This window comes from Bufo bufo, chromosome 1 (assembly GCF_905171765.1).
Source record: "Bufo bufo chromosome 1, aBufBuf1.1, whole genome shotgun sequence".
Lineage (NCBI taxonomy): Eukaryota > Metazoa > Chordata > Amphibia > Anura > Bufonidae > Bufo > Bufo bufo.
The window spans coordinates 843,227,562-843,254,396 of NC_053389.1; the positions used below are offsets into that span (position 1 = coordinate 843,227,562).

At 49.8% G+C, this 26,835-nt stretch overlaps 2 protein-coding genes across 2 annotated transcripts in view; one reads left to right on the forward strand and one right to left on the reverse strand.

Annotated features, from left to right (window-relative positions):
* Window positions 1-17,087: 17,087 nt before the first annotated feature.
* The window catches only part of LOC120990679, a 44,756-nt gene continuing 35,008 nt past the window's right edge, over window positions 17,088-26,835 (forward strand). Inside the window, exons 1-2 of the mRNA XM_040419589.1 lie at window positions 17,088-17,366; window positions 19,031-19,414. Coding sequence (XP_040275523.1) covers window positions 17,088-17,366; window positions 19,031-19,414 — 663 coding nt within the window. The remainder of the gene's footprint in view (window positions 17,367-19,030; window positions 19,415-26,835) is intronic.
* LOC120986741 (histone H2A type 1) lies at window positions 20,014-20,673 on the reverse strand. Its single transcript, XM_040415454.1, has one exon. The coding sequence runs from the start codon at window positions 20,412-20,414 to the stop codon at window positions 20,022-20,024; it is 393 nt and encodes a 130-aa protein (XP_040271388.1). The 5' UTR covers window positions 20,415-20,673; the 3' UTR covers window positions 20,014-20,021.

The following is a 26,835-nucleotide window of genomic DNA, read 5'->3' on the forward strand; positions in this document are numbered from 1 at the left end:
AGGCAGAGGAGGAGCAAGAGGTCGCCAACGCAGCTGTGTCACGGCCAGCTCCTCTGAGGGCAGGGTTAGCATGGCAGAGATGTGGAAAAGTTTTGTCACCACGCCACAGCTAACTGCACCACCACCTGATACGGAACGTGTTAGCAGGAGGCAACATTTCACTAACATGGTGGAACAGTACCTGTGCACACCCCTCCACGTACTGACTGATGGTTCGGCCCCATTCAACTTCTGGGTCTCCAAATTGTCCACGTGGCCAGAGCTAGCCTTTTATGCCTTGGAGGTGCTGGCCTGCCCGGCGGCCAGCGTTTTGTCTGAACGTGTATTCAGCACGGCAGGGGGCGTCATTACAGACAAACGCAGCCGCCTGTTTACAGCCAATGTGGACAAGCTGACGTTCATAAAAATGAACCAGGCATGGATCCCACAGGACCTGTCCATCCCTTGTGCAGATTAGATATTAACTACCTCCCTTAACAATATATTATTCTACTCCAGGGCACTTCCTCATTCAATACTATTTTTATTTTCATTTTACCATTATATTGCGGGGCAACCCAAAGTTGAATGAAGCTCTCCTCTGTCTGGGTGCCGGGGCCTAAATGTGTGACAGTGGCCTGTTCCAGTGGTGGGTGACGTGAAGCCTGATTCTCTGCTATGACATGAAGCCTGATTCTCTGCTATGGGACCTCTCTCCTCTGTTGGGTGCCGGGGCCTAAAAATATCTGACAATGGCCTGTTCCAGTGGTGGGTGACGTGAAGCCTGATTCTCTGCTATGACATGAAGACTGATTCTCTGCTGACATGAAGCCTGAATCTCTGTTACGGGACCTCTCTCCTCTGCCTGGGTCCCGGGGCCTAAATATGTGACAGTGGCCTGTTTCAGTGGTGTGTGACGTGAAGCCTGATTCTCTGCTATGACATGAAGACTGATTCTGCGCTGACATAAGGCCAGATTCTCTGTTACGGGACCGCTCTCCTCTGCCTGGGTGCCTGGGCCTAAATAGGTGACAGTGGCATGTTCCAGTGGTGGGTGACATGAAGCCTGATTCTCTGCTATGACATGAAGACAGATTCTGCGCTGACATAAGGTTAGATTCTCTGTTACGGGACCTCTCTCCTCTGTCTGGGTGCCTGGGCCTAAATGTGTGACAGTGGCCTGTTCCAGTGGTGGGTGACGTGAAGCCTGATTCTCTGCTATGACATGAAGACTGATTCTGTGCTGACATAAGGCCAGATTCTCTGTTACGGGACCTCTCTCCTCTGCCTGGGTGCCTGGGCCTAAATGTGTGACAGTGGCCTGTTCCAGTGGTGGGTGACGTGAAGCCTGATTCTCTGCTATGACATGAAGACTGATTCTGTGCTGACATAAGGCCAGATTCTCTGTTACGGGACCTCTCTCCTCTGCCTGGGTGCCTGGGCCTAAATGTGTGACAGTGGCCTGTTCCAGTGGTGGGTGACGTGAAGCCTGATTCTCTGCTATGACATGAAGACTGATTCTGTGCTGACATAAGGCCAGATTCTCTGTTACGGGACCGCTCTCCTCTGCCTGGGTGCCTGGGCCTAAATAGGTGACAGTGGCATGTTCCAGTGGTGGGTGACATGAAGCCTGATTCTCTGCTATGACATGAAGACAGATTCTGCGCTGACATAAGGTTAGATTCTCTGTTACGGGACCTCTCTCCTCTGTCTGGGTGCCTGGGCCTAAATGTGTGACAGTGGCCTGTTCCAGTGGTGGGTGACGTGAAGCCTGATTCTCTGCTATGACATGAAGACTGATTCTGTGCTGACATAAGGCCAGATTCTCTGTTACGGGACCTCTCTCCTCTGCCTGGGTGCCTGGGCCTAAATGTGTGACAGTGGCCTGTTCCAGTGGTGGGTGACGTGAAGCCTGATTCTCTGCTATGACATGAAGACTGATTCTGTGCTGACATAAGGCCAGATTCTCTGTTACGGGACCTCTCTCCTCTGCCTGGGTGCCTGGGCCTAAATGTGTGACAGTGGCCTGTTCCAGTGGTGGGTGACGTGAAGCCTGATTCTCTGCTATGACATGAAGACAGATTCTGTGCTGACATGAAGACAGATTCTCTGCTATGGCATGAAGAGACTGATTCTCTGCTGACATGAAGCCAGATTCTCTGCTATGGCATGAAGAGACTGATTCTCTGCTGACATGAAGCCAGATTCTCTGCTATGAGACCTCTGTCCAATTGATATTGGTTAATTTTTATTTTTTTAATTTTTATTTTAATTCATTTCCCTATCCACATTTGTTTGCAGGGGATTTACCTACATGTTGCTGCTTTTTGCTGCCCTCTAGCTCTTTTCTGGGCTGTTTTACAGCCTTTTTAGTGCCGAAAAGTTTGGGTCCCCATTGACTTCAATGGGGTTCGGGACGAAGTTCGGGTCGGGTTCGGATTCCGAACCCGAACATTTCCGGGAAGTTCGGCCGAACTTCTCGAACCCGTACATCCAGGTGTTCACTCAACTCTATTCATGAGTAATCTGGCAGTTGGAAATGCGCACATTGTAAAGATGGCCTCTATGAAGGAATGAGGGAAATGAAGGTGACATAAAACGTGTCCCATATAGGTCCCGTCCACCCTGCCGAAGGCCTCCTCAGCGTCTGTCCCCAGCAGAACCAGTGGATGTTTCTTCTGAGACACTATCTGAAGTAGGGACAGCACTCTCCTCGTATTGTCCTTCCCCTCTCTACCCGCCACAAACCCGACCTGTTCTGGTGAAATTAAGGATGGCGCTCGGGATCCCATCCTGCTTGCTAACAGACATAACAAGGATATAAGTCTGTAGCTGCCGCAGTTTGCAGGATCTTTCCCTTCCTTATAGATCAGAGTAATATAAGCTTCCAGTGATTGCTTTGGGATTGGGACGCCGGACAGATAAGCGCTGAACGTGTCTGTCAGTCGTGGGAGAAAAACTGAGAGGAAGGATCTGTAATAGGAGCATGGGAAGCCATCTGGGCCTGGAGCTATACCCAACGGGCAGTTCAGCATGGTGGACCGGACCTCATCTATGGAGAAAGGTCCTAACAGCTCAGCGTGCGATGCCACCAGGATAGAGGGTAGAGTGATGCCTGAAAGACATTTGGTAATGGCTGGGATTCTGTCTTGTGTCTGGTTGTTCTGCTCCGTGGAGTGGATTTGGTTTAGTGAGGTATAAAACTCGATAAATTCTCGTTCAATCACAGCTGGGTCCGCCGAAAGATGGCCGGAGTATGTTTGTGGTCGAGGCTACGGAAAATAGGATATGCTAGCTGAGGGGGGAAGAAGCTTAGTAAGGGAAACTAACTGATGGCTGGTGGTGTGCCCTTAGCCATGAGCGCGGGTAGGCCTATAAGGGGGCAAAAAACCAAACGTGGGGAAAAAAAAAAATATATATTTTTTTTTTTTTATTGTAATTCAGAGAGCATGCAAGCTCAAAGGGCCAGATGACAAAATGCTTTTGATATCTCAGCATGAGGATTAGGAATGTACCGGGAAAAACAGGAGGACTTCCAACGACCCATTTTCTTAATGACTACAGTTGAGCAGACACCTGGATGTTCGGGTTCGGCCGAACTTGATAAAAAGAGTTCGGGTTCGGGTCCCGAACTTGACCCCGAACCTGAACCCCATTGAAGTCAATGGGGACCCGAACTTTTGGCCACTAAAATGGCTCTAAAATAGTCCTGGAAAGGGCTAGAGGGCTGCAAAAGGCATCAAAATGTGCTTAAGAGCATGGCAAGTGTTCTGCAAACAAATGTGGATAGGGAAATGACCTAAAATAACATAAAATACAGAAAAATTAAAAATAACTATATGGATCTAGGAGTAGGAGGTTGAGGAGGCGGTGGATGGGTGGATGTGGTGGTGTAGGTTGACGTGGCGGTGTAGGTGGAAGCGGCGGTGAAGGAGGAATAGCTAGCCAACACTGATTTGTGTTATTTTTTATTTTTAAATTGGGACATATAACAAAATAAAACAAAGAATAAGTGCACTTGAGGAGAAGAATGGATGGTTGAGGCCGGTATAAATGTCTATTCTGCACAAGGTACGGACAAGTCCTGTGGGATCCAGGCCTGGTTCGTTATAATAAACCTCAGCTTGTCCACATTGGCTGCGGCCTGTGATAACGCTCTCTGCTAAACACACGTTCACACTGTACACTGGCTGCAGGGCAGCACCTCCAAGGCTGACAAAGCTTCTCCACATGTCGGCCATGCTAACCCTGCCTTCTCAGGTGCTGGCGGTGCCCCAGCTGCGTGGGCGACCTCTTCCTCCTCCTCTGCCTTCGCCTTGTGCTTCCACTGTGCCCAGGGCCGTAGATAATTTTTTTTCCTGGGGGGGTTCAGCTTTCTCAAATTACACTAGTGCGGGGCTGGCAGGCGGCGGAGCACAGGGGTGTGGTTAGGGTCCGGCACACCCCGTGCGCACGCCTATGCTGCCCAGGGGCTGCGGTGCTTCATGGGCGCCACAGTCTCTTCATTAGGCCATATGACATCTTCAGACTAAAAAAAAATACCCCAAATTGGGTCCTAAACTGAGAAATTTGGTCGCCAAATTTAAAATACATATAATTGTAATAAAAAAGACATGGAGGAGAATACAGCACCACATACCTCTTACATCCAGGGACATCTCCTGTCATGTAGACCTTCTCTTTCCTCTTCTCCTTCATTTGACCCAGACCACCATGGCAAATTCTTTCAGCCGCATCTCGTCTCTACAGTTTGTAACACAGACACGTTAGATTTCTCAATTTTTCCATCAACCTCCTCATCCTGGTGTCCCCACAGTGTCATCCTGCTGCCACCCCCAATACTGTGCCCGTTGTGCCCCCCAATGCCCCAGGAACTATACTGCTGAAAAAATAGTGACCCTAATAGACATAATTGGGGTAATTTATCAAACTGGTGTAAAGTAGAACTGAATTTCCAAAAGAACTGTCAAATATGAATAGTGGAATCTGATTGGCTGCTATGGGCGACTGAGCCAGTTCTGCGTTACACCAGTCTGATAAATTACCCCAAATGTTCCTATAGTGTCTACAGCAGCTATAACGTCCCCTAGAGACCCCCAGTAATAATACCACCCTCTATTGTGCTCCAGGCAATAATCCCTGTATAGTGTCCCCAGAAATAATAGAATTGCCCCTACAGTGCCTCCCCAATAGCAACACCCCCATATAGTAATTTCCCCCACACTGCCCCCACATAGTAATCCCCCCATAGTAATTTGCCCCCACACAGTAATTTCCCCACACTGTCCCCACATAGCATTTACCCCCACACTGCCCCCACACAATAGTTTCCCCCACACTTCCCCATCTAGTAATTTGCCCCCACATAGTAATCCCCCCATAGTAATTTGCCCCCACACAGTAATTTGCCCCAAACTGCCCCCATATATTAGTTTGCCCCCACATAGTAATTTCCCAACACTGTCCCCACATAGCAATTACCCCCACACTGCCCCCACACAATAGTTTCCCCCACATGCCCCCATCTAGTAATTTTCCCCCACATAGCAATTACCCCCACACTGCCCCCACACAATAGTTTCCCCCACACTGCCCCCATCTAGTAATTTGCCCCCACATAGTAGTCCACTCTAATAGTGGAGCAGAAAAGAGCTCCTGGGAATATCCGAGTGTGGGGTCACTGGTTTGGCCGGCCTCTCCATGGTGGGAGGAAGGATGATCTGAGCGAGGAGTTGGCTGACCAGACTCTTGGCTACAGAGACTGGACTTGGTGGAAGAGAGGGTGATGCTTAACGACTGGAAGCATTATCTTCAGCAAGCCAACCGACCACCTGTTGGCACTGGTCTGACTTGGACAGTGTTGTCCTGCGCCGCCTAGCTTAGTTGGACATGAAGCTGGGTACGTTTTTTTTTTTTTAATTAACAATTTTTATTGTTTTATCAAGTAGTTAAAGATAGCCATACATTGAGTGATATCATGTGAAATCATACAAATAATAGTTACACATGAAGGCAATAGATATGTAACATGATCAGTGTAAACCGGAGTGCGTGGGAAAAATAGTGCATATAGACAGTAACACAACCATAACAAGAGTTAGACATGGGGATCTTCGGAGGGATTGCGTCAGTGAGAGTACGACCTATGTGAAAGCATGGTTCCTGCAGCACAGGTGAGACAGAATGGAGTAGAGAGGGGGGTCATGAGAAGTTTCTATATCTTCTCCAGGGTGACCATATCTGGAGGAAGGGAGACCTAGTCCCTAATTCCCAGTGAGAGATTTCCTCAAATCTGGAGATCTGGTCGACCTTATTTACCCAGTGATCTATCTTAGGGGTTTCAGAGGAGAGCCAGTGGGAGGGCAAAAGCAATCTGGCTGCTGCCAGTAGTAGAGAGAAGAGAGGAACCTTATGTGAGCTTATTCCTCCTACCCCCAGAGTAAGCAGGACCAGGTCCGGGGTGCAGGGAGAAGAGGTCAGGGCAAATCTGATTGCTAGCTTTTCCTATTTCAGACCACCAGGCCTTGATAGGTTCTTAAGACCACCAGATGTGGAAGTAGGTAGCCTTTTCTTTGAGGAATCTCCAACAAACATCTGGAGATCCTGGTCTATAAAGACAGGTCTTGTCTGGGGTCCTGTACCAGCGGAGTAGAATTGTGTGACGGTTTTCTTGGATGCGGATGCATCTAGAGATCTTATGTGCTGTTTTAGAAAACGAGAAGGTCCGCTTTAAATCCCTCTCCCATAGACCTATTGCAGCGGGTTTTGGACAAGAAGGAGACGTCTTAAGTGACTTGTATATTGTTGATATTGTTTTGGGAGGGGGTAGCAGATTGACGATCAGCCTCTCAGACCAGCTAGCTTCTCTCGGGGGAGGGGTATTTTTTATAAGAAGAAGTGCCTTTGACCTTAGAAAGTGCATAAGCATATGATTTTGAGTGGGTAGTCCCAACTTCATGTGAAGCTCAGCTTCAGGAAGCATACAGCCATCTGAATCCAAAATGTCGGATAGGGGGAGCTTGGAGTACCTTAAGGGGATAGGACAGCTTTCTCTTAACTCTTTAGGGGCTAGAGCTGAAACATCTTTAACGAGTAAGAGAGGAGCGGGTAGTGCCAAAGCCCCACCGCTGGCCGAGAACCACCCCCCAACCTTTAATGTGTTACCAATCATGGGGTTGGGTATTAGGCTAGGTGACGGAGGTGGTCTGTCAGCCGGCAGGAGGGCTCGGGCAGGGGTGTGAAGAAAGGCATTCTCCAGGGGAAGCCATGTTTTATGGGAGGGGCTTCTAACCCAGGCCACACCCCTGGAGAGTTGGATAGCTTTCATGTAAGTTTCAGGGTCAGGCAATACCTCCGTGAGCTCTAGATTTAGTAAGCGTGTCAAATGAGATAGGTGAGCTTCTCCCTGCCATATAGATCTGCGCATCATCTTACTCAGGGCGATAGAAGAGTTTTTGGGGATCTCAATAGGGAGTACTTGCATCAGATAGGTTAGTCTTGGAATTACCACCAGAGACATGAGGATGTTCTTCCTCCCAAACCAGGAAAGGTATGGAAAGTCCAAGGAGTCCAGCTGGGCGGCCATTGAGAGTAGAAGTGTAGTGTACGGGGACTGTAATGCCCGTCACTACAAAAGGGTACTTGCTGTGCTGTCGTGTCCCCTTATTTATGGGGAGGTTGGTTATAACATGTAATTAAATGTAATGCTATGTATTTCCCTGTTACTGTGAAACTTGCATGTACAGGCCTGCTAGGGGTGTCATTCCAGCTCTTAGTCATTAGAGGGAGCTAGGGAGCCCTAGTTTATATAAGGCCCAGTCAGGGAAGGGAAAGTCAGTCTAAGGAGTCTGAGGTTCATAGTCTAGTCTAAAGTCAGTCTACAGGAGTTGGAGTTTAGACTATGTCAGAGACAAGTCCAGGCCTGCAGCCTGCGGACCAGGAGAGGGTATTGTAGTCCCTGTAACCGGGTTCCAAATCCAAGGAGAAGGTTCCCCTCCTGAATCTATATATGCAGAAGCAGGAAGACCACTGTTAAACAGCCTGGGAAGTCAGAAGTTTCCAGAAGCTGAGAGGGAGACAGAGGCAAGCTCAGGAAAGCAAGAGGTACTCAAGACAACAGAGGAGGTACTTGTTAGAGATAAAGCCAAGGATATATGCCAGAGCTAGGGCATTGGACCTTGGAGAAGAGTTTCTATGTTCCAGGATCAGACAGGAATAGAGTGCAAGCTGCCTGTACTGCAAGTCCTGTGTTTAACACTCTGAAGTCACCTTTCTATATACATATATATATTGCCTGCATCAACCGTATTGACAAATCGACTGTATGCAAAGGAACTGCGCTTCCGTTAATGTCCCTATATGAAAACTACTAAAGTTGGAGTTCTGTTTTAACATCACATGGTTCCTCAGTTATTCCTGCTATCAGCAAACGGCGTGCCACCGTTTAATTGGCACTGGCGTCACGAACATTTCTCATCAACACCTGCCCTTGCAGAGAGTCAGCCGTACCAGGTTAGTGTCTATTGCACTACAACACCCAGGAACATTTCTAAACACAACTTGAGTACGCTGCACCTCTCTTTTGGCGTCACGAACAGGATACGCACGCTTTCTAGTACAAGAAGCGTGAACTTTGTGCCTTATACAGTTGCCCTGTGACCAAAGTGACAAATCGCCTGTTTTATTCAAGTGGACTTTGTGGACTGAAAAACATACCCAAAGTGTACCTAAAACCTCCAAAAAGCGCTGTGCAGTGTTGCGCTGTCAAGAGGAAGAAAATCGCCACATTGGAGTGTGGTTTTATGGACTTTTCATCATCCTGCTTGCTGTCAGTGAATAGACAGCGTTTCTACCCAAAGATGGCCGCTGAGGCTACTGAAATAGCTGCTGCGTCACCTTCATCCCGAAAAGGCGGGAAAAATTGGCGCCTTTTTGAGGAAATAGCGGGAAGGAGTTCAAGGTCAGGCGCCACTGCTTATCTGGACATTTGCATGTCGGCCAGCATGGACTCCGCCTTCCATATACTGGAATACCTGGGGGGCGGCCTCCCAGTGCAATGGGAGGAGCTGGCTGATTTAATTGACGCGACCCTATCGCTCTCCAGAGAAGGATCGAGCATGTTGGAGAGTGAACAGAGCTTTGCTGCGACGTCCGCGCCTGAGATCCCAAAAATGAATGATATTGGTGTAGAGCCAGAGGAGGCTCCACCGGCCTACTCTCCGGGACCGGAGAAACCCGCCTGCTCGCCACGGGAGAAAGAACCAGAGCCCTGCTATGGCTCTTGGAGAGACTTCTTTCAGCCCTCTTTCAAGTGGTCTTCGTTGATGGCAGAGATCCGGGAGGCCGCTATAAAGCGGAATACAAAGACTAAAATCTATTATGAGGAATTGACCAAGTCTATCCATGAACGACACACCAACACCCAACCCCGCCTGGAAAGGAGAAAGGGGTTGGTGGTGTCCTTTGATAAAACCCGTGGCTACGGGTTCATCCAAGATTATCTGACTGGCAGAGACTTATATGTTAACAGAAGATCTGTCAAAAGAGACTACCTCCCTTCCTATCAGCACAGCCTCCGCGAGGGAGAGGAAGTGGAGTTCACCCCTGCCGAGAGCCTGAGAAGCCCTTATGCAACTGCCGTGACCCGTCCCAAGCGAGAACCTGAGGACTGGGAGGCAGAAGAAGAAGACTACTCTGGCTGCGAGCGGGAACCGGAACGCTCTCCAGAGCCGGCCCATCACGCCTTCCAGGAGCGGAGCTCCTTCATTGGGCCTAACGTCTTCTGGCAGCCAACCGTGTTGGAAAAATGGGTGAGCCCCTATCCTTCCCCCGAGCTGCCCCGTCGGGAGAAGACTATACAAGATATGGAAAACTTAAAAGGACTTCGCAATACCTTTGAGAACATCCGGAGGGGTCGGAGACCCGATGCACCACCAGAACCTGCAGCGGCCGAGTCCGCGCCATCGTTGACTGTACCTGCGCCGGCGGCGTAAGCAGATGACAGCGACTCCGACGCGGAGAGCATCGGTGAACAGATTGTCCGGCTGGAGGAGAAGTTGCGGGAGCTGCGCAAGATCGCGACCGCCAGGATCCGGACGCCGCCGAAGAAGGACGAGGTAAGGGTGCCTGTCACCACCCGTAGACCACCTTCTGCTACCACCGCTCCGTCGGTACCCCAAAGAAGACCCACTGTTGCTGTGAATTGCTGCACAGAGCCCACCGGACCGCTTGCGGCGGCGGTACCAACTGCCTTACATCCCACGATCATCATGCCGGGACCAGTACGGTCCACCCAAGGGTTTACCCCTAGGCCTATGGGGCCAATACCTATTAGGGGCCCCTTTACCTTGCAGCTGCCCCCTAACACAGTTATGTGGGCACATCCTCCTGTAGAGGACTACTACAGGCCGTACTTGCCAGCAGAGCCGGGTAATTATGACATACCCCTGTGAATCAGCCTGCTAGGCCTTTGATTTATTCCACCCAGGAATTATGTTGTTAACCCTTTCAGGACAGGAGTCCTATGTTTACTGGTCGTTTGTTGCTGCTGCCAGTTTATCCACGGCTCAGTGGTGGGTGTTGACCACTGAAGTATTAAAGTCAACGGAGCCCAGTTTGTTTCCAGGACCTCCTGCCTGCTTTTGCTACCCCACGCCAAGTTGTGCCTGTTCCTTTGTTGCACCTTTTACCCTTCACCCCCTTTTCAGGTTGATCAGGGGTATCACAGCACTTGCCTTTGCTGTCGTTTTATTGTGCAACTTCATACTAAGGAACCGTGCCCGGAGACAGACTCAAAAGAACCTGAGCCTCTGAGATTTTTGCTCTTTTAAAAGGAAATGTGCCCAGAGATGGACTCCACCGCATGAGAGCCTCTGTGATTTAATAGGAAAGTAACCTGGGTACGGACTCATGTTTGTTCTTTGAGCCTCCAAGGACTTTTATACTGTTTTATCTATTTCGCTGTTCTAATATGGACTTATTCATTGTCATGGACTATCCTGGTTATAATGTTACGCTGTGCCAGGTCAGCGCCCCCGTTCCATTCACTATCCTGAGAGAAGAGAACGACGCCCCTTGTCATCACCCTTCACCTTTATCAATTGGACCTGATGTGAATGTAAATGCAGATGAATTACATATATGTATGCCTGCATGTGTCTTTTCTGTTTCAGGTAGAGATTCCAGTTGGGCGAGCCCTGATGGAGTATGAGGTCGTACTCAGCTTAAAGCAGTGGGGTATGTAGTGTACGGGGGCTGTAATGCCCGTCACTACAAAAGGGTACTTGCTGTGCTGTCATGTCCCCTTATTTATGGGGAGGTTGGTTATAACATGTAATTAAATGTAATGCTATGTATTTCCCTGTCACTGTGAAACTTGCATGTACAGGCCTGCTAGGGGTGTCATTCCAGCTCTTAGTCATTAGAGGGAGCTAGGGAGCCCTAGTTTATATAAGGCCCAGTCAGGGAAGGGAAAGTCAGTCTAAGGAGTCTGAGGTTCATAGTCTAGTCTAAAGTCAGTCTACAGGAGTTGGAGTTTAGACTATGTCAGAGACAAGTCCAGGCCTGAAGCCTGCGGACCAGGAGAGGGTATTGTAGTCCCTGTAACCGGGTTCCAAATCCAAGGAGAAGGTTCCCCTCCTGAATCTATATATGCAGAAGCAGGAAGACCACTGTTAAACAGCCTGGGAAGTCAGAAGTTTCCAGAAGCTGAGAGGGAGACAGAGGCAAGCTCAGGAAAGCAAGAGGTACTCAAGACAACAGAGGAGGTACTTGTTAGAGATAAAGCCAAGGATATATGCCAGAGCTAGGGCATTGGACCTTGGAGAAGAGTTTCTATGTTCCAGGATCAGACAGGAATAGAGTGCAAGCTGCCTGTACTGCAAGTCCTGTGTTTAACACTCTGAAGTCACCTTGCTATATACATATATATATTGCCTGCATCAACCGTATTGACAAATCGACTGTATGCAAAGGAACTGCGCTTCCGTTAATGTCCCTATATGAAAACTACTAAAGTTGGAGTTCTGTTTTAACATAACGTGGTTCCTCAGTTATTCCTGCTATCAGCAAACGGCGTGCCACCGTTTAATTGGCACTGGCGTCACGAACATTTCTCATCATCACCTGCCCTTGCAGAGAGTCAGCCGTACCAGGTTAGTGTCTATTGCACTACAACACCCAGGAACATTTCTAAACACAACTTGAGTACGCTGCAGAAGTGGTTTGTACTTCATTGTATATAAATCAGATAGACAGGGAGTGCGCTTCACCCCAAGACATGTCAGTTGTTGGGTGCGCCAGTTACAGGGGGAGTTCTTCTGGATGGACGAGAGAACAGGGGGTGAGAGGCCAATATGTAGGACCTGAGATGTGGAGGGGTTCACTGTAAAACTGGACAGGGAACCAAAGTGACTGAGTATGGAGAGGATGGTTTCCATAGATCTGCAGGGGTTAGTTGCTGGGTACGGTTTTATTACTTCTTTTTGGTGCCCGGCAGCGGGCACAGTGTCATTGCGCCCAGTGCCACGACCTCTGCCTGAACCATCAGCATAACGCCCACTCCCCCGTCCCTTAGTGCTGGCCTTCTTCATACTGACGGACTTTTTACTGCCCACAACAGACCGTCCTCAGGTGCAGGGCGGTATATGAGACAGAACAGATCCGGGACAGTATTGTAGCCACAGATTACTGTCATCTGCAGACACGGCTGTATGATGGCGGTTATATCTAGGACTATGTTACTCCCAATATACGGGGCAGAGATGCAATGCGCCGCCATTAACGGTTTCTAGCGCAGACAGGAAAACTGGGTGCAGATTCAGTGGAATTTGTGTCTATGCTGATTCTCACTTTCTCCCAATATATGGCCTGAAGCGCTCAGACGGTATTCTAATGCAGAGCACGGAGATGAATGGGTTAAACAGCTGGCAGCAACAATGTGGTCAGATTCTGGGGCACAAACGGCTGTTTTCAGGGCTCTTCTTCCGCTCTCTGCCGGATACACAGAAGGTGCTGCACAGACGGCAGAAGTCAGACGCCTTCTAGTAGGAGAGACAATGAAGAGGGGTTTGTGTCAATAAAAAATATATAAAAAGTGCAAATCTGCCCTTGAAATTGCTGCCAATTAAAAAGACTTTTGGGTCTTTGAAAGGTCTTGAGAAGAGTAATGTGCGACCCCGATCTCCCTCCCTGACCGGCAATGAGCCGAGCCCGTGACCGGGGGCCATATAGCAGGACGCGCTCCGGCCAGCCAATCACTGTGATGCCAGGAGAGAACATGGCCGATGGCGATACTGCATGGTTATTGGCTGCTAAGAAGGCGCCAGACGTGCGGGGAGGAGACTGGAGCATGGCGCTACTCGGCCGAGCGCTCGCTCATCACTGCGCGGCTCGCGGCTTCTGATGTCTCCATGAGCAGAGAAGGAAGGCTTCACAGACGTAGAGATGGCAGCAGAATGGCAGCGGGGCAGCTGCGAGCGGGGGAGGCTGCCGCCAGGGACGGTGGGTCTCCTGCTGGACTGCTGGGATCTGACAGTCTCTCTGCCTATGGAGATCAGCTATCCTCTGGCCGCGGCTTTGTCTGCTTCCCATACTACTGGTGCCGGGATATCAGGGGACCGTTCTGTTGGAGGAGGACTTCTAGAGGTCAGCGCTCTGGGCTAGCCTTACAGACACAGAAGGCAGAGACATCGTCCTCCAATAATGCCGTAAAGAGACATCTCAGCCTCCTCCTCAATAGGCAGCACGGGGTCCTCCACCGGCGGCGCACGCGCTAATCCACATCTGTCCACCACTGGTAGGAATGTGCGCCATGGAACGTCGCCCTGGCAGCCATCCTCCAGTAGATGAAGGCCACAAACGGTGACCCCCCATCTCAATGGGCAGGGGATTGGCAAAATATGCATTACATGTAGACAGTAATGTAGAGGCCGGTAATACGGAGGCTGTAACATGGAGGCTGGTAATATAGAGGCTGTAATATAATGTGGAGGCTATAATGTAATGTAGAAGCTGTAATATGTTGTTGAGGTTGATAGTATACTATGGAGGCTGTGATGTAATGTGGGGGCTGGTAATATGGAGGCTGTAATATAATGCATAGGCTGGAAATATGAAGGCTGTAATATAATGTAGAGGCTGTGATGTAATGTGGAGGCTGGTAGTATGGAGGCTGTAATGTAATGTTTAGGATGTGATGTAATGTAGAGGACGGTAATATGGAGTCTGTAATATAATGTGGAGGCCGGTAATGTAACATGGAGACTGTAATGTAGAGGCCGGTAATACGGAGGCTGTAATATAATATGGAGGCTGGTAATGTAACATGGAGGCTGTAATGTAATGTGGAGGCTGGACATTTTTAGGCTGTAATATAATGTGGAGGCTATAATGTAATGTAGAGGCTGTAATATGTTGTTGAGGTTGATAATATACTATAGAGGCTGTGATGTAATGTGGAGGCTGGTAATATGGAGGCTGTAATATAATGCATAGGCTGGGAATATGAAGGCTGTAATATAATGTAGAGGCTGTGATGTAATGTGGAGGCTGGTAGTATGGAGGCTGTAATGTAATGTTTAGGATGTGATGTAAATTAGAGGACGATAATATGGAGTCTGTAATATAATGTGGATGCTGGTAATACGGAGGCTGTAATATAATTTGGAGGCCGGTAATGTAACATGGAGGATGGCAATATTTAGGCTGTAATATAATGTGGAGGCTATAATGTAATGTAGAGGCTGTAATATGTTGTTGAGGTTGACAATATACTATGGAGGCTGTGATGTAATGTGGAGGCTGTAATATAATTTGGAGGCTATAATGTAATACATAGGCTGGTAATATGAAGGCTGTAATATAATGTGATGTAATGTGGAGGCTGGTAGTATGGAGGCTGTAATGTAATTTTTAGGATGTGATGTAATGTAGAGGACGGTAATACGGAGGCTGTAATATAATGTGGAGGCCGGTAATGTAACATGGAGGCTGTAATGTAATGTGGAGGCTGGTAATATTTAGGCTGTAATATAATGTGGAGGCTATAATGTAATGTAGAGGCTGTAATATGTTGTTGAGGTTGACAATATACTATGGAGGCTGTGATGTAATGTGGAGGCTGGTAAAATGGAGGCTGTAATATAATTTGGAGGCTATAATGTAATACATAGGCTGGTAATATGAAGGCTGTAATATAATGTGATGTAATGTGGAGGCTGGTAGTATGGAGGCTGTAATGTAATTTTTAGGATGTGATGTAATGTAGAGGACGGTAATACGGAGGCTGTAATATAATGTGGAGGCCGGTAATGTAACATGGAGGCTATAATGTAATGCGGAGGCTGGTAATATTTAGGCTGTAATATAATGTGGAGGCTATAATGTAATGTAGAGGCTGTAATATGTTGTTGAGGTTGATAATATAATATGGAGGCTGTGATGTAATGTGGAGGCTGTTATTATGGAGGCTGTAATATAATGAAGATGCTGTAAATATGGAGGCTGTAATATAATGTTGAAGTTGATAATATAGAGGCTGTGATGTAATGTGGAGGCTATAATGTAATATGGAGGCTTAAAATATGGAGGCTGTAATATAATGTTGAGGTTGATAATATAATATGGAGGCTGGTAATATGGAGGCTGTAATATAATTTGAGGGCTGTAATGTAATGCAGAAGCTGGTAATATGAAGGCTGTAATATAATGTAGAGGCTGTGATGTAATGTGGAGGCTGGTAGTATGGAGGCTGTAATGTAATGTTTAGGATGTGATGTAATGTAGAGGACGGTAATATGGAGTCTGTAATATAATGTGGAGGCCGGTAATGTAACATGGAGACTGTAATGTAGAGGCCGGTAATACGGAGGCTGTAATATAATATGGAGGCTGGTAATGTAACATGGAGGCTGTAATGTAATGTGGAGGCTGGAAATTTTTAGGCTGTAATATAATGTGGAGGCTATAATCTAATGTAGAGGCTGTAATATGTTGTTGAGGTTGATAATATAATATGGAGGCTGTAATATAATGTGAGAGCTGTAATGTAATGCAGAGGCTGGTAATATGAAGGCTGTAATATAATGTAGAGGCTGTGATGTAATGTGGAGGCTGTTAGTATGGAGGGTGTAATGTTTAGGATGTGATGTAATGTAGAGGACGGTAATATGGAGTCTGTAATATAATGTGGAGGCTGGTAATGTAGCATAGTGACTGTAATGTAGAGGATGGTAATACGGAGGCTGTAATATAATGTGGAGGCCGGTAATGTAACATGGAGGCTGGTAATTTTTAGGCTGTAATATAATGTGGAGGCTATAATGTAATGTAGAGGCTGTAATATGTTGTTGAGGTTGATAATATAATATGGAGGTTGTGATGTAATGTGGAGGCTGTTATTATGGAGGCTGTAATATAATGAAGATGCTGTAAATATGGAGGCTGTAATATAATGTTGAAGTTGATAATATAGAGGCTGTGATGTAATGTGGAGGCTATAATGTAATATGGAGGCTTAAAATATGGAGGCTGTAATATAATGTTGATGTTGATAATATAATGTGGAAGCTGTAATATAATATGGAGGCTGTACTATCATGTGAAGGCTGGAATATAATGTGTAGGCTGTAATGTAATGTGGAGGCTGTGATATTATGTGCAGCCTGATAATGTAATGTGGAGGCTGGTAGTATGGATGTTGTAATATAATGTAGAGGCTGGTAATATGAAGGCTGGTAATGTAATATGGAGGCTGTAATAGAAACATAGATGTAATGTGGAGGCTGTAATGTAAGGTGGAGGCTACAATGTAATGCAGAGGCTGGTAGTATGGAGGCTGTAATAGAATGTAAAGGCTATAATGTAATGTGGAGGCTGTACTATAATGTTGAGGTTGATAATATAATATAGAGCCTTTAATATAATGTAATTTACAGGCTGGAAAATGAAAACCACCAGCACTTCTGAGCTCAGCCAATCAGAGCTGGAGGGCGGGGCCTGGAGTTCAGGAACAGCCCCGCCCCCAGTTCTCTTTCAGGTCCGCCCATGCTCCATATAAAGGAGGGCTCTGGGCTGAGCAGTCACTGCTCTCTGCTCCTCACACCTAGAAGATGTCTGGTCGCGGTAAAGGAGGGAAAGGGCTCGGGAAAGGCGGCGCCAAGCGGCACAGGAAGGTGCTCCGTGATAACATCCAGGGCATCACCAAGCCTGCCATCCGCCGCCTAGCTCGCAGGGGAGGCGTCAAGCGCATCTCCGGCCTCATCTATGAGGAGACTCGCGGGGTGCTGAAAGTCTTCCTGGAGAACGTCATCCGGGACGCCGTCACCTACACCGAGCACGCCAAGAGGAAGACCGTCACCGCCATGGACGTGGTCTACGCGCTCAAGCGCCAGGGCCGCACTCTCTACGGCTTCGGGGGTTAATGCTGCCGCCTCCTCCGTCCTCACAGCACAAAGGCTCTTCTCAGAGCCGCCCACATCTTCCCGGGGAGGAGCTTCAATGCCACTGAGGGGTTAACACCGCCCGCACATCAGGAGATCAGCGGCGCCCTGGTGCTCAGTACAGCCGGAGGTCTACAATACAGAAACCCCCCAATAATCTGTGTAAATCCCGAGCCCCGGGTGTTCTCCACCGCAGCTACGAGACGAGCTGTGCCCGGAGACTGAGGGGTTAATCCGTCCCGCCAATGAGCGGCGCTGGTACAGGTTACATGACCGGCTCCTCCTGTAAATCAGCAGCTCAACTATAGGCGGGAAATTCAAATGAGGGACGAGATCCTGAGCTCTTCCAGCCAATAGCAGAGCTCTGGACCCCGCAGCCGTTATTTGCCCGTGAGCCCCGCCCCTCTTGCTGCTCCGCCCCCCGCTCTTCTCAGAGCCCCCACCTTCTCTAGGACGGAGCTGCCGCATTGTGTGAATACATGGAAGCCTCATGTCCTAGGCGGATTATTCCCTCATTATAGACCACTGATCGGGAGGATGAGGGGAGTAGTGATCGTATACTCGGGAGGATGAGGGGAGTAGTGATCAGTCAGTGAGGAGGATGAGGGGAGTAGTGATCAGACAGTGAGGAGACTGAGGGCAGTAGTGATCTGCTGATGGATGGATGTGAGCCCCGCCGTGCGCTCTATCCCCGGACACCAGCGCAGGGAGAAGGGGGCGGAGCGATAGAACAAGTGCTTTACAGTGATTGGCTGATCTCTGGCTTTTGAAATTCCCGCTCAATTACAGTCCGGTCAGAATTCAGCGGCCGTGGAGGAGCAGTCCATTACACACAGGGGCACTTGCCGCTCCTGACCTGCTGCGAGAACGGGCAGACATTGCTGCTGTAGCGGGTTCGTCCCCTGTGTGTAATGGACTGCTCCTCCACGGCCGCTGAGCGGGAATTTCAAAAGCCAGAGATCAGCCAATCACTGTAACGTACTTGTTCTGTAGCTCCGCCCCCATAGCCTGCTCAGTATTAACCAGTCAGTGGCCGCCTTCTCCCGCTCCCCACGACCGTCCCACCGGAGAAGGGGAGAACAGTCCCGTATTCACTGTGCGGAGAAGAGCGGCTCCATCGCTGCGCTGGTGTCCAGGGATAGAGCGCACGACCCCCCTGCACGCACAGTACACTCAGCGGCGGCATCACTACCAGCAGGGGGCGGGGCGCAGTGAGGGGCGGTTATCAGCAGAGCAGCGAGGCCCTGATAGACGGAAGAGAGCGGCGCTGACAGGTTTAACCCGCCCCCTATTCCTGCCCGCAGAGGAGCGGAGCCCCCGCCCTCTGTGAGCGGAGAACGAGGGCAGAAGGGCGGAGTGGAGCTCGTCTGAGGAGGAGGCGGTGGGAAGGGACTGACCTCCCGCTTCATGTAGGAGGGGCTTATTACCTGGAGACACGCCCATCAGCTGGGACTGGCGGATATGATGAGCTCCGCCTCTTGTGAACGATGATTGGTAACGGAAGTTTTGGCGGGCACATCATTGTACGAATAAACCAATAGGGATGTAGGGGTGTGGTTTACATGAGCCAATGAGGACGAGGCCGGGAGTATAAATGATCTGCACGGTCCGTTCCTCACCTCATTCTCTTGCTGTGTACAGATCTCTGCAGAGCCATGGCCAGAACCAAGCAGACAGCCCGTAAGTCCACCGGCGGGAAAGCTCCCCGCAAGCAGCTGGCCACTAAGGCCGCCAGGAAGAGCGCCCCCGCCACTGGCGGAGTCAAGAAGCCTCACCGCTACCGGCCCGGGACCGTCGCTCTCCGGGAGATCCGGCGCTACCAGAAGTCCACCGAGCTGCTCATCCGGAAGCTGCCCTTCCAGCGCTTGGTGAGAGAGATCGCCCAGGACTTCAAGACCGACCTTCGCTTCCAGAGCTCGGCCGTCATGGCCCTGCAGGAGGCCAGCGAGGCTTACCTGGTCGGGCTCTTCGAGGACACCAACCTCTGCGCCATCCACGCCAAGCGGGTCACCATCATGCCCAAGGATATCCAGCTGGCCCGCAGGATCCGAGGGGAGAGGGCTTAGATCTGCGCCCCGCACCCGACAAAGGCTCTTCTCAGAGCCACCACCTCCTCCAGAGACGAGCTCCACTCCGCCCTTCATTCTCCACCTCTGCTCACAGGAGGCGGGTTAACCCTTTCAGCGCTCTAATTAGTGAGAGCAGTTCCTTTATTCTAAACGCGCTCTCTGTATCTCCCCCGTCTATCAGGGACTCGCTGACCGTGACCGATAACCGCCTCCATCCTCCCTGCCCCCCGCCATCTCCACTCAGCGCTGCTGGGGGCGGAGCTATAGGACAAGTGCTTTACAGTGATTGGCTGATTTCCTGGATTTTGAAATTCCCGCTCAATTACAGTGCGGTTAGAATTCAGCGGCCAAACCCTCTACAGCAGCAATGTCTGCCCGTACTCGCAGCAGGTCAGGAGCGGTAAGTGCCCCTGTGTGACCCCCGGACGCCTCCACAGCTGAGATCAGCGGCATCGCCAGCTCAGTCGTACAGAGCAAGTGGGGGGCTCTTAGAAGAGCCTTTGGTTCCGGGGGGGGCACAGCAGCAGAGCCGGGCTCACTTGCTCTTGGCCGACTTGGTGCTCTCGGTCTTCTTGGGCAGCAGCACGGCCTGGATGTTGGGCAGGACGCCTCCCTGGGCGATGGTGACACCGCCCAGCAGCTTGTTGAGCTCCTCGTCGTTGCGCACGGCCAGCTGCAGGTGGCGGGGGATGATGCGAGTCTTCTTGTTGTCGCGGGCGGCATTGCCGGCCAGCTCCAGGATCTCGGCGGTGAGATACTCGAGCACAGCGGCCAAGTAGACGGGAGCGCCGGCGCCCACCCTCTCGGCGTAGTTGCCTTTGCGGAGGAGCCTGTGCACTCGGCCGACAGGGAACTGGAGCCCTGCCCGGGAGGAGCGAGTCTTGGCCTTAGCCCGGACTTTGCCTCCTTGTTTGCCGCGTCCAGACATCTTCCTCTTCTCTGTACAGATGAGACTGACAGCCCCGCTCCGCCCGTCACTTCTTATACCCGGATGGCGCAGGGAGAACTCCTCTGTGATTGGCTGAATACAAATCCGGTTTTCAGCGCCAAATCCTGCAGCCAATGAGGAAGCAGATGACCTGGAAAGGCTTGTGAGGACACGCCCCCTTTTCTCCACCAATTGCCGGCCGCCCCCATAGCACCGGTGTATCCCCGAGTGCCCGGCTCTGTGGATCCATCCAGCCGCTCGTCCTTCACTACCTCCTCCTCCTCAGTGTCCAATCACTACTCCCCTCATCCTCCTCAGTGTCCAATCACTACTCCCCCCATCCTCCTCAGTGTCCAATCCCTACTCCCCTCATCCTCCCGATCAGTGGTCTATAATGAGGGAATAATGAGGCTTCCATGTGTTCACACAATGCGGCAGCTCCGTCCTAGAGAAGGTGGGGGCTCTGAGAAGAGCGGGGGGAAGAGAGAGCAAGAGCGGGGGGCGGAGGAGGCGGGGCTCACATTCATCTAATCAGCCGAGCCGGGGGCGGAGCAGCAGGAGGGGCGTGGCTCACAGCCATTCATTCAGCTGAGCAGAAGGAGGGGCGGGGCTCACATCCATCCATTCAGATGAGCCGAGGGCGGAGCTAGTCCACTGCCGCTGAATTCTAACCTGACGGTAATTGAGCGGGAATTTCAAAAGCCAAGGTACTAGTTCTATAGCCCCGCCCCCATAGCCTGCTCACTATTAACCCGTCAGTGGCCGCCTTCTCCCGCTCCCCACGACCGTCCCACCGGAGAAGGGGAGAACAGTCCCGTATTCACTGTGCGGAGAAGAGCGGCTCCATCGCTGCGCTGGTGTCCAGGGATAGAGCGCACGACCCCCCTGCACGCACAGTACACTCAGCGGCGGCATCACTACCGGCAGAGGGCGGGGCGCAGTGAGGGGCGGTTATCAGCCGAGCAGCGAGGCCCTGATAGACGGAAGAGAGCGGCGCTGACAGGGTTAACCCGCCCCCTATTCCTGCCCGCAGAGGAGCCGGAGCCCCCACCCGCTGTGAGCGGAGAACGAGGGCAGAAGGGCGGAGTGGAGCTCGTCTGAGGAGGAGGTGGCGGCTCTGAGAAGAGCCTTTGGGGGAGAGGTGCGGGTGGCGCCGGTTACTTCTTGGCTTTCGCCGCTTTCTTAGCCGGACTCTTGGGTTTGGCCGCCTTCTTAGCCGGACTCTTGGCAGCCTTGGGTTTGGCCGCCTTCTTAGCCGGACTCTTGGCCAGCTTCTTGGGGCTCTTGGCTGCTTTCTTGGCCGCGGCTGGTTTCTTCGCCTTTTTCGGGCTCTTGGCCGGAGCCTTCATGGGCTTCTTCGGGGATTTAGCGGGTTTCTTGGCCGCAGTAGCTGCAGGTTTCTTGGCCGCCGCCGGCTTCTTCTTCTTGGCCGCCGCCTTGTCCTTGGTCTCCTGCTGCTTCTTGTTGATCTTGAAGGAGCCGGAGGCGCCGCTGCCCTTCACCTGGGTGAGGGTCCCCTTGGTGACCAGAGCCCTGATGGCCACCTTGATGCGGCTATTGTTCTTCTCTACATCGCATCCTCCGGCAGCCAGAGCCTTCTTCAGGGCGGCCAGAGACACCCCGCTGCGCTCCTTGGAGGCGGACACGGCTGTGACCAGGAGCTCGGACACGCTGGGACCGGACGGCTTCTTGCTTTTCTTGGCGCCCCCTGCCGCGGCGGATTTCCTCGGCTGCTTCTTGGACTTGGCGGCCGCTTCGGCGGGAGGAGGAGGAGGAGCGGCGGCTGCTGGCGCGGTCTCTGCCATCGTGTGAGACGTGGGGAGAAAACACAGAGACTTCTCCTGGAGAAAACACTGAGGCCGGAGCCGGGGCCGCCTCTTATATGTGGAGCGCTGCGCAGTGATTGGCTGCCGAGCTCCGCCCTCCTGCGCGTCTATTGGCTGACACTGGACACAGGCCCCGCCTTCACCCCTCTCAGCCCGGCTGCAGCTCCGCTCTCCCCTTGTGCTTCCCTGCCCGGGAGAAGAGCCCTTTAGCGGCTAGAACCGGACAGGAGAGGCCGCCTTCTCCGCGCCTTCCTCCTCCCGGACATCCCCCCTCACCGTGTGTCGCCGTCTGTGGCGGAGGAGGCCGGAGCAGGCCCCGGGATCTCCGCCACAGTCCTCCCGCTCTGCCTGACGTTCTGCACATCCGGCTGGATCCGGCCCGATGGCTCCGCTGCGGGGGCTCGTTCCCTCTCTTCCCGGCCCTCGTCCCCATCCCAGGGCTCTTTCCCACAAGGTGGGGCCGCAGGAAGCTGCTTGGACGCTGCGGGGAGGAGCTGGAGCCGCGGAGAGCCCGGGAGGGTAACACAGGCGGCGGCCTCCGCTCCCTGCCGGCTCCAGTGCTCCGTGTCCCCGCACATTCCCCGCCGCAGTGATGCCGCCTCATGTGTGTACAGGGCTCTCAGGGAGCAGAGATGCGTCTTGTGGTCAGGGCTCCGCAGATGACAGAGGACTTCTCTCCTGGGCTCCTGGCTGCAGCAGAGGGGGTGCCGGTACAATGGGGCAGAGTATGGCCCCGCCCCCCAGAAGTGTGGACCCCGCTTTACTGACCCCCGGAAACATTCTGGGGAGTAAGAAAAGTAGAGAAAACTGCCCCTATAATCCCCCTCATTGCACCTCCGTAATCTCAGTACAATACGGCAAAGTATAGTATATTATAGTACAGTATAGTATAGTACAGTATATTATAGTATAGTACAGCATATTATAGTATATTATGGTACAGTATATTATAGTATAGTACAGTATATTATAGTATACTACAGTATTATAGTATAGTATATTATAGTGTAGTAGAGCACAGTATAATATAGTACAGTATATTATAGTACTGTACAGTATAGGACAGTATATTATAGTATAGGACAGTATATTATAGTATAGGACAGTATATTATAGTACTGTACAGTATAGTACAGTATATTATAGTATAGTGCAGTATAGGACAGTATATTATAGTATAGGACAGTATATTATAGTATAGGACAGTATAGTATAGTACAGCACAGTATAGTATATAATAGTACAGTATATTATAGTATAGTACAGTATATAATAGTACAGTATATTATAGTACAGCACAGTATTGTACAGTACAGTATATTATAGTATAGCATAGTACAGTATATTATAGTACAGTATATTATAGTACGGCACAGTATAGTACAGCACAGTAGAGTACAGTATATTATAGTTTAGTACAGTATAGTATAGTACAGTATATTATAGTACAGTATATTATAGTTTAGTACAGTATAGTATAGTACAGTATATTATAGTACAGTATAATACAGTATAGTACAGCACATTATAGTATAGAATAGTATAGTACAGTATATTATAGTACAGTATAGTACAGTATAGTATAGTACAGCACAGTATAGTACAGTATATTATAGTACAGTATAGGACAGTACAGTATAGTATAGTTCAGCATAGTACAGCACAGTATGGTACAGCACAGTATAGTACAGTATAGTATAGTACAGAATAGTAAAGCACAGTATAGTACAGGACAGCATAGTACAGCACAGCATAGTACAGTATAGTACAGCACAGTATAGTACAGCACAGTATATTATAGTACAGCACAGTATAGTACAGAATAGTATAGTACAGTATATTACAGTACAGCACAGTATATTATAGTACAGTATATTATAGTACAGCACAGTATAGTTCAGCATAGTATAGTACAGTATAGTACAGCACAGTATAGTACAGTATATTATAGCACAGTATAGTACAGCACAGTATAGTACAGCATAGTATAGTACAGTATAGCACAGCACAGTATAGTACAGCATAGTATAGTATAGTACAGTATAGTATAGTACAGCACAGTATAGTACAGCACAGTATAGTACAGCACAGTATAGTACAGCATAGTATAGTACAGTATAGCACAGCACAGTATAGTACAGCATAGTATAGTATAGTACAGTATAGTATAGTACAGCACAGTATAGTACAGCACAGTATAGTACAGCACAGAATAGTACAGCATAGTATAGTACAGCATAGTATAGTACAGTATAGTATAGTACAGTATAGTATAGTACAGCACAGTATAGTACAGTATAGTATAGTACAGCACAGTATAGTACAGTACAGCACAGTATAGTACAGAATAGTATTGTAACGGATCTCCTAGCACCCCGACTGGGTACCTCCGTTGATGGATGCTCCTAGTGCTTCCCGAGGGCTCCACATAATAAATGGAATAGGACAGCACCACTTCCTGGAACACATAGTCCGTGGTATGGCGGCTCTGCTCGTGGCGTCAGCTCCCGGCCTCAGGGACCCCTCAAACGTAGAAAAAACTTCAGAAAAGTCGCGGCCCTCTTGTTCTTGAATCAAAGCTTAGCGTTTAATCACACTGAAAGGGTACAGCAACGTCTGGACACACAGGTCTTTCTCAGCTACATGTGTTTTACAAGTGAAGCTCAATACTTATATAGGTGTAACATTCAATCCGGATTGGTTGAGGGGTTGTCCCCCAGAAAGGTCACATCCTCCCCTTACATATTCACCCAATCGTGTTCTAAAGTGATAATAACATTCAGTAATAAAACAGCATAACAATCTCAGCTGTGTATATAAAATCGCTAATTTCTAACGATAATTTGTTTTCCCTTAGTCCTAACAGTGGCACAGATGGGGCATTCTGCCCCTGTGGACTGGTTAGGACAGGTGGAAGTTTTAATGAAATAATAAAAAACTGACATATACACGCCCTGCCCCCAATAAAGAGGGGAGTGACCCTCCGGACATCGTGTAATTACAAGTAGACAAAAATAACCACAATTACTAAAAAAGGGGGGGAAATTTGTGTGCCACTGTGAGAACTCCAAGAAGCTGACTTACAGATCACGTCCAATGGGATCGAGCTTCTCTCTGCAAAAGAAGTGGCCACTGCTCGAGTAGAGTGGGCCCTTACAAATTCAGGTGGCTCCAAGCCCTGAGACATATAAGACTCCCGAATTGCCTCTTTAATCCAGCGACTGATGGAGGGCTTAGAGGCTTTCCTCCCCTTATGGGTACCGGAAAAAAGGATAAGGAGGTTTTCATCCTTCCTAAATACCTTGGAGCGTTCCAGGTAAATGCTAAGACATCTCGAAATGTCGAGGGTATGGAGCCCTCTTTCCTCAGAGGAGGGGGGTGGAGCCAACGTTGGCAGGGAGATCACCTGGTTAATATTGTCAAAGGAAGGAACCTTTGGGATGAAAGTAGGCAAAAATTTGAGAAGTACCCGATCCTGCAGGAACTTTGTATAAGACTCAAAGGCAGAAAAAGCCTGGAGTTCCCCAACTCGCTTTGCAGAGGTAACAGCCAACAAGAAGGTGATCTTCCAGGTCAGGAACTTGAATCCCGTCTCCTCTAGGGGCTCAAAGGGGGGAGATGATAACCCCCTGAGCACGACCGATAAATCCCAAACAGGGATAGGTCTGATTACTGTAGGCTTTAATCTTGAGGCTCCCTTCAGGAATCTCTTGATAAGGAGGTCTTGTGAAATAGCTCTGTTGAGACAAGCAGAGATTGCACTTTAAGGGTAGCTGGTGATAGCCCCCTGTCCAGACCGTCTTGAAGAAATTGGAGAATTATCGGGATGGAAGCTTCAGCTGATGTTTGCTGATGCCTTGTACACCAGGATGAAAAGATCTTCCAGATTCTGGAGTAGGCCTTATTGGTAGCTTCTGATCTGGAGTGCTCTAAGGTTCTCAAGACAGACCCTGATAGCCCTTCTATCCTTGGAAGGGACTGGTCAACCTCCAGGCCGTCAGGTTGAACATTTGAAGATTTGAGGAGATCTGGGTGTCCCCCGACACCAGTACTCTCTCTAGGGGAAGCCTCAGAAATTGACCCCGACTCATCTGTAAGAGTTGGGTAAACCAAGCTCTTTTCGGCCAGTATGGGATAATGGCGATAACTGACACTTGGTCCTGCCTGATTTTCATCAAGACCCTTGGTATCAAGGAAATTGGAGGGAAGATGTAGGCCAGCCTGAACCTCCATGGGATTGACACAGCATGTATAGCCACCGGGTTGTCCTCCCTGTAAAGGGAGCAATACCTCTCCACCTTGGTGTTGAACCTCGTTGCCATGAGATCGATCTCTGGCATGCCCCACCTGAGCGTTATTGAAAACCTCTGGATGAAGTGACCATTCTCCGGTTGGAAGACCTCGGCTCAGGCGATCCGCAATCACATTGAGAACTCTGCGAATGTGAACGGCTGATAAGTGGGTGAGGTTCAGTTCTGCCCAATCCAATATCACCCCTATCTCTCTCAGGAGCCTTTGTGACCTCGTGCCTCCCTGCTTGTTGATATACAGCACAGCGGTCATGCTGTCTGATTGTACCTTCACTGCCTTCCCTC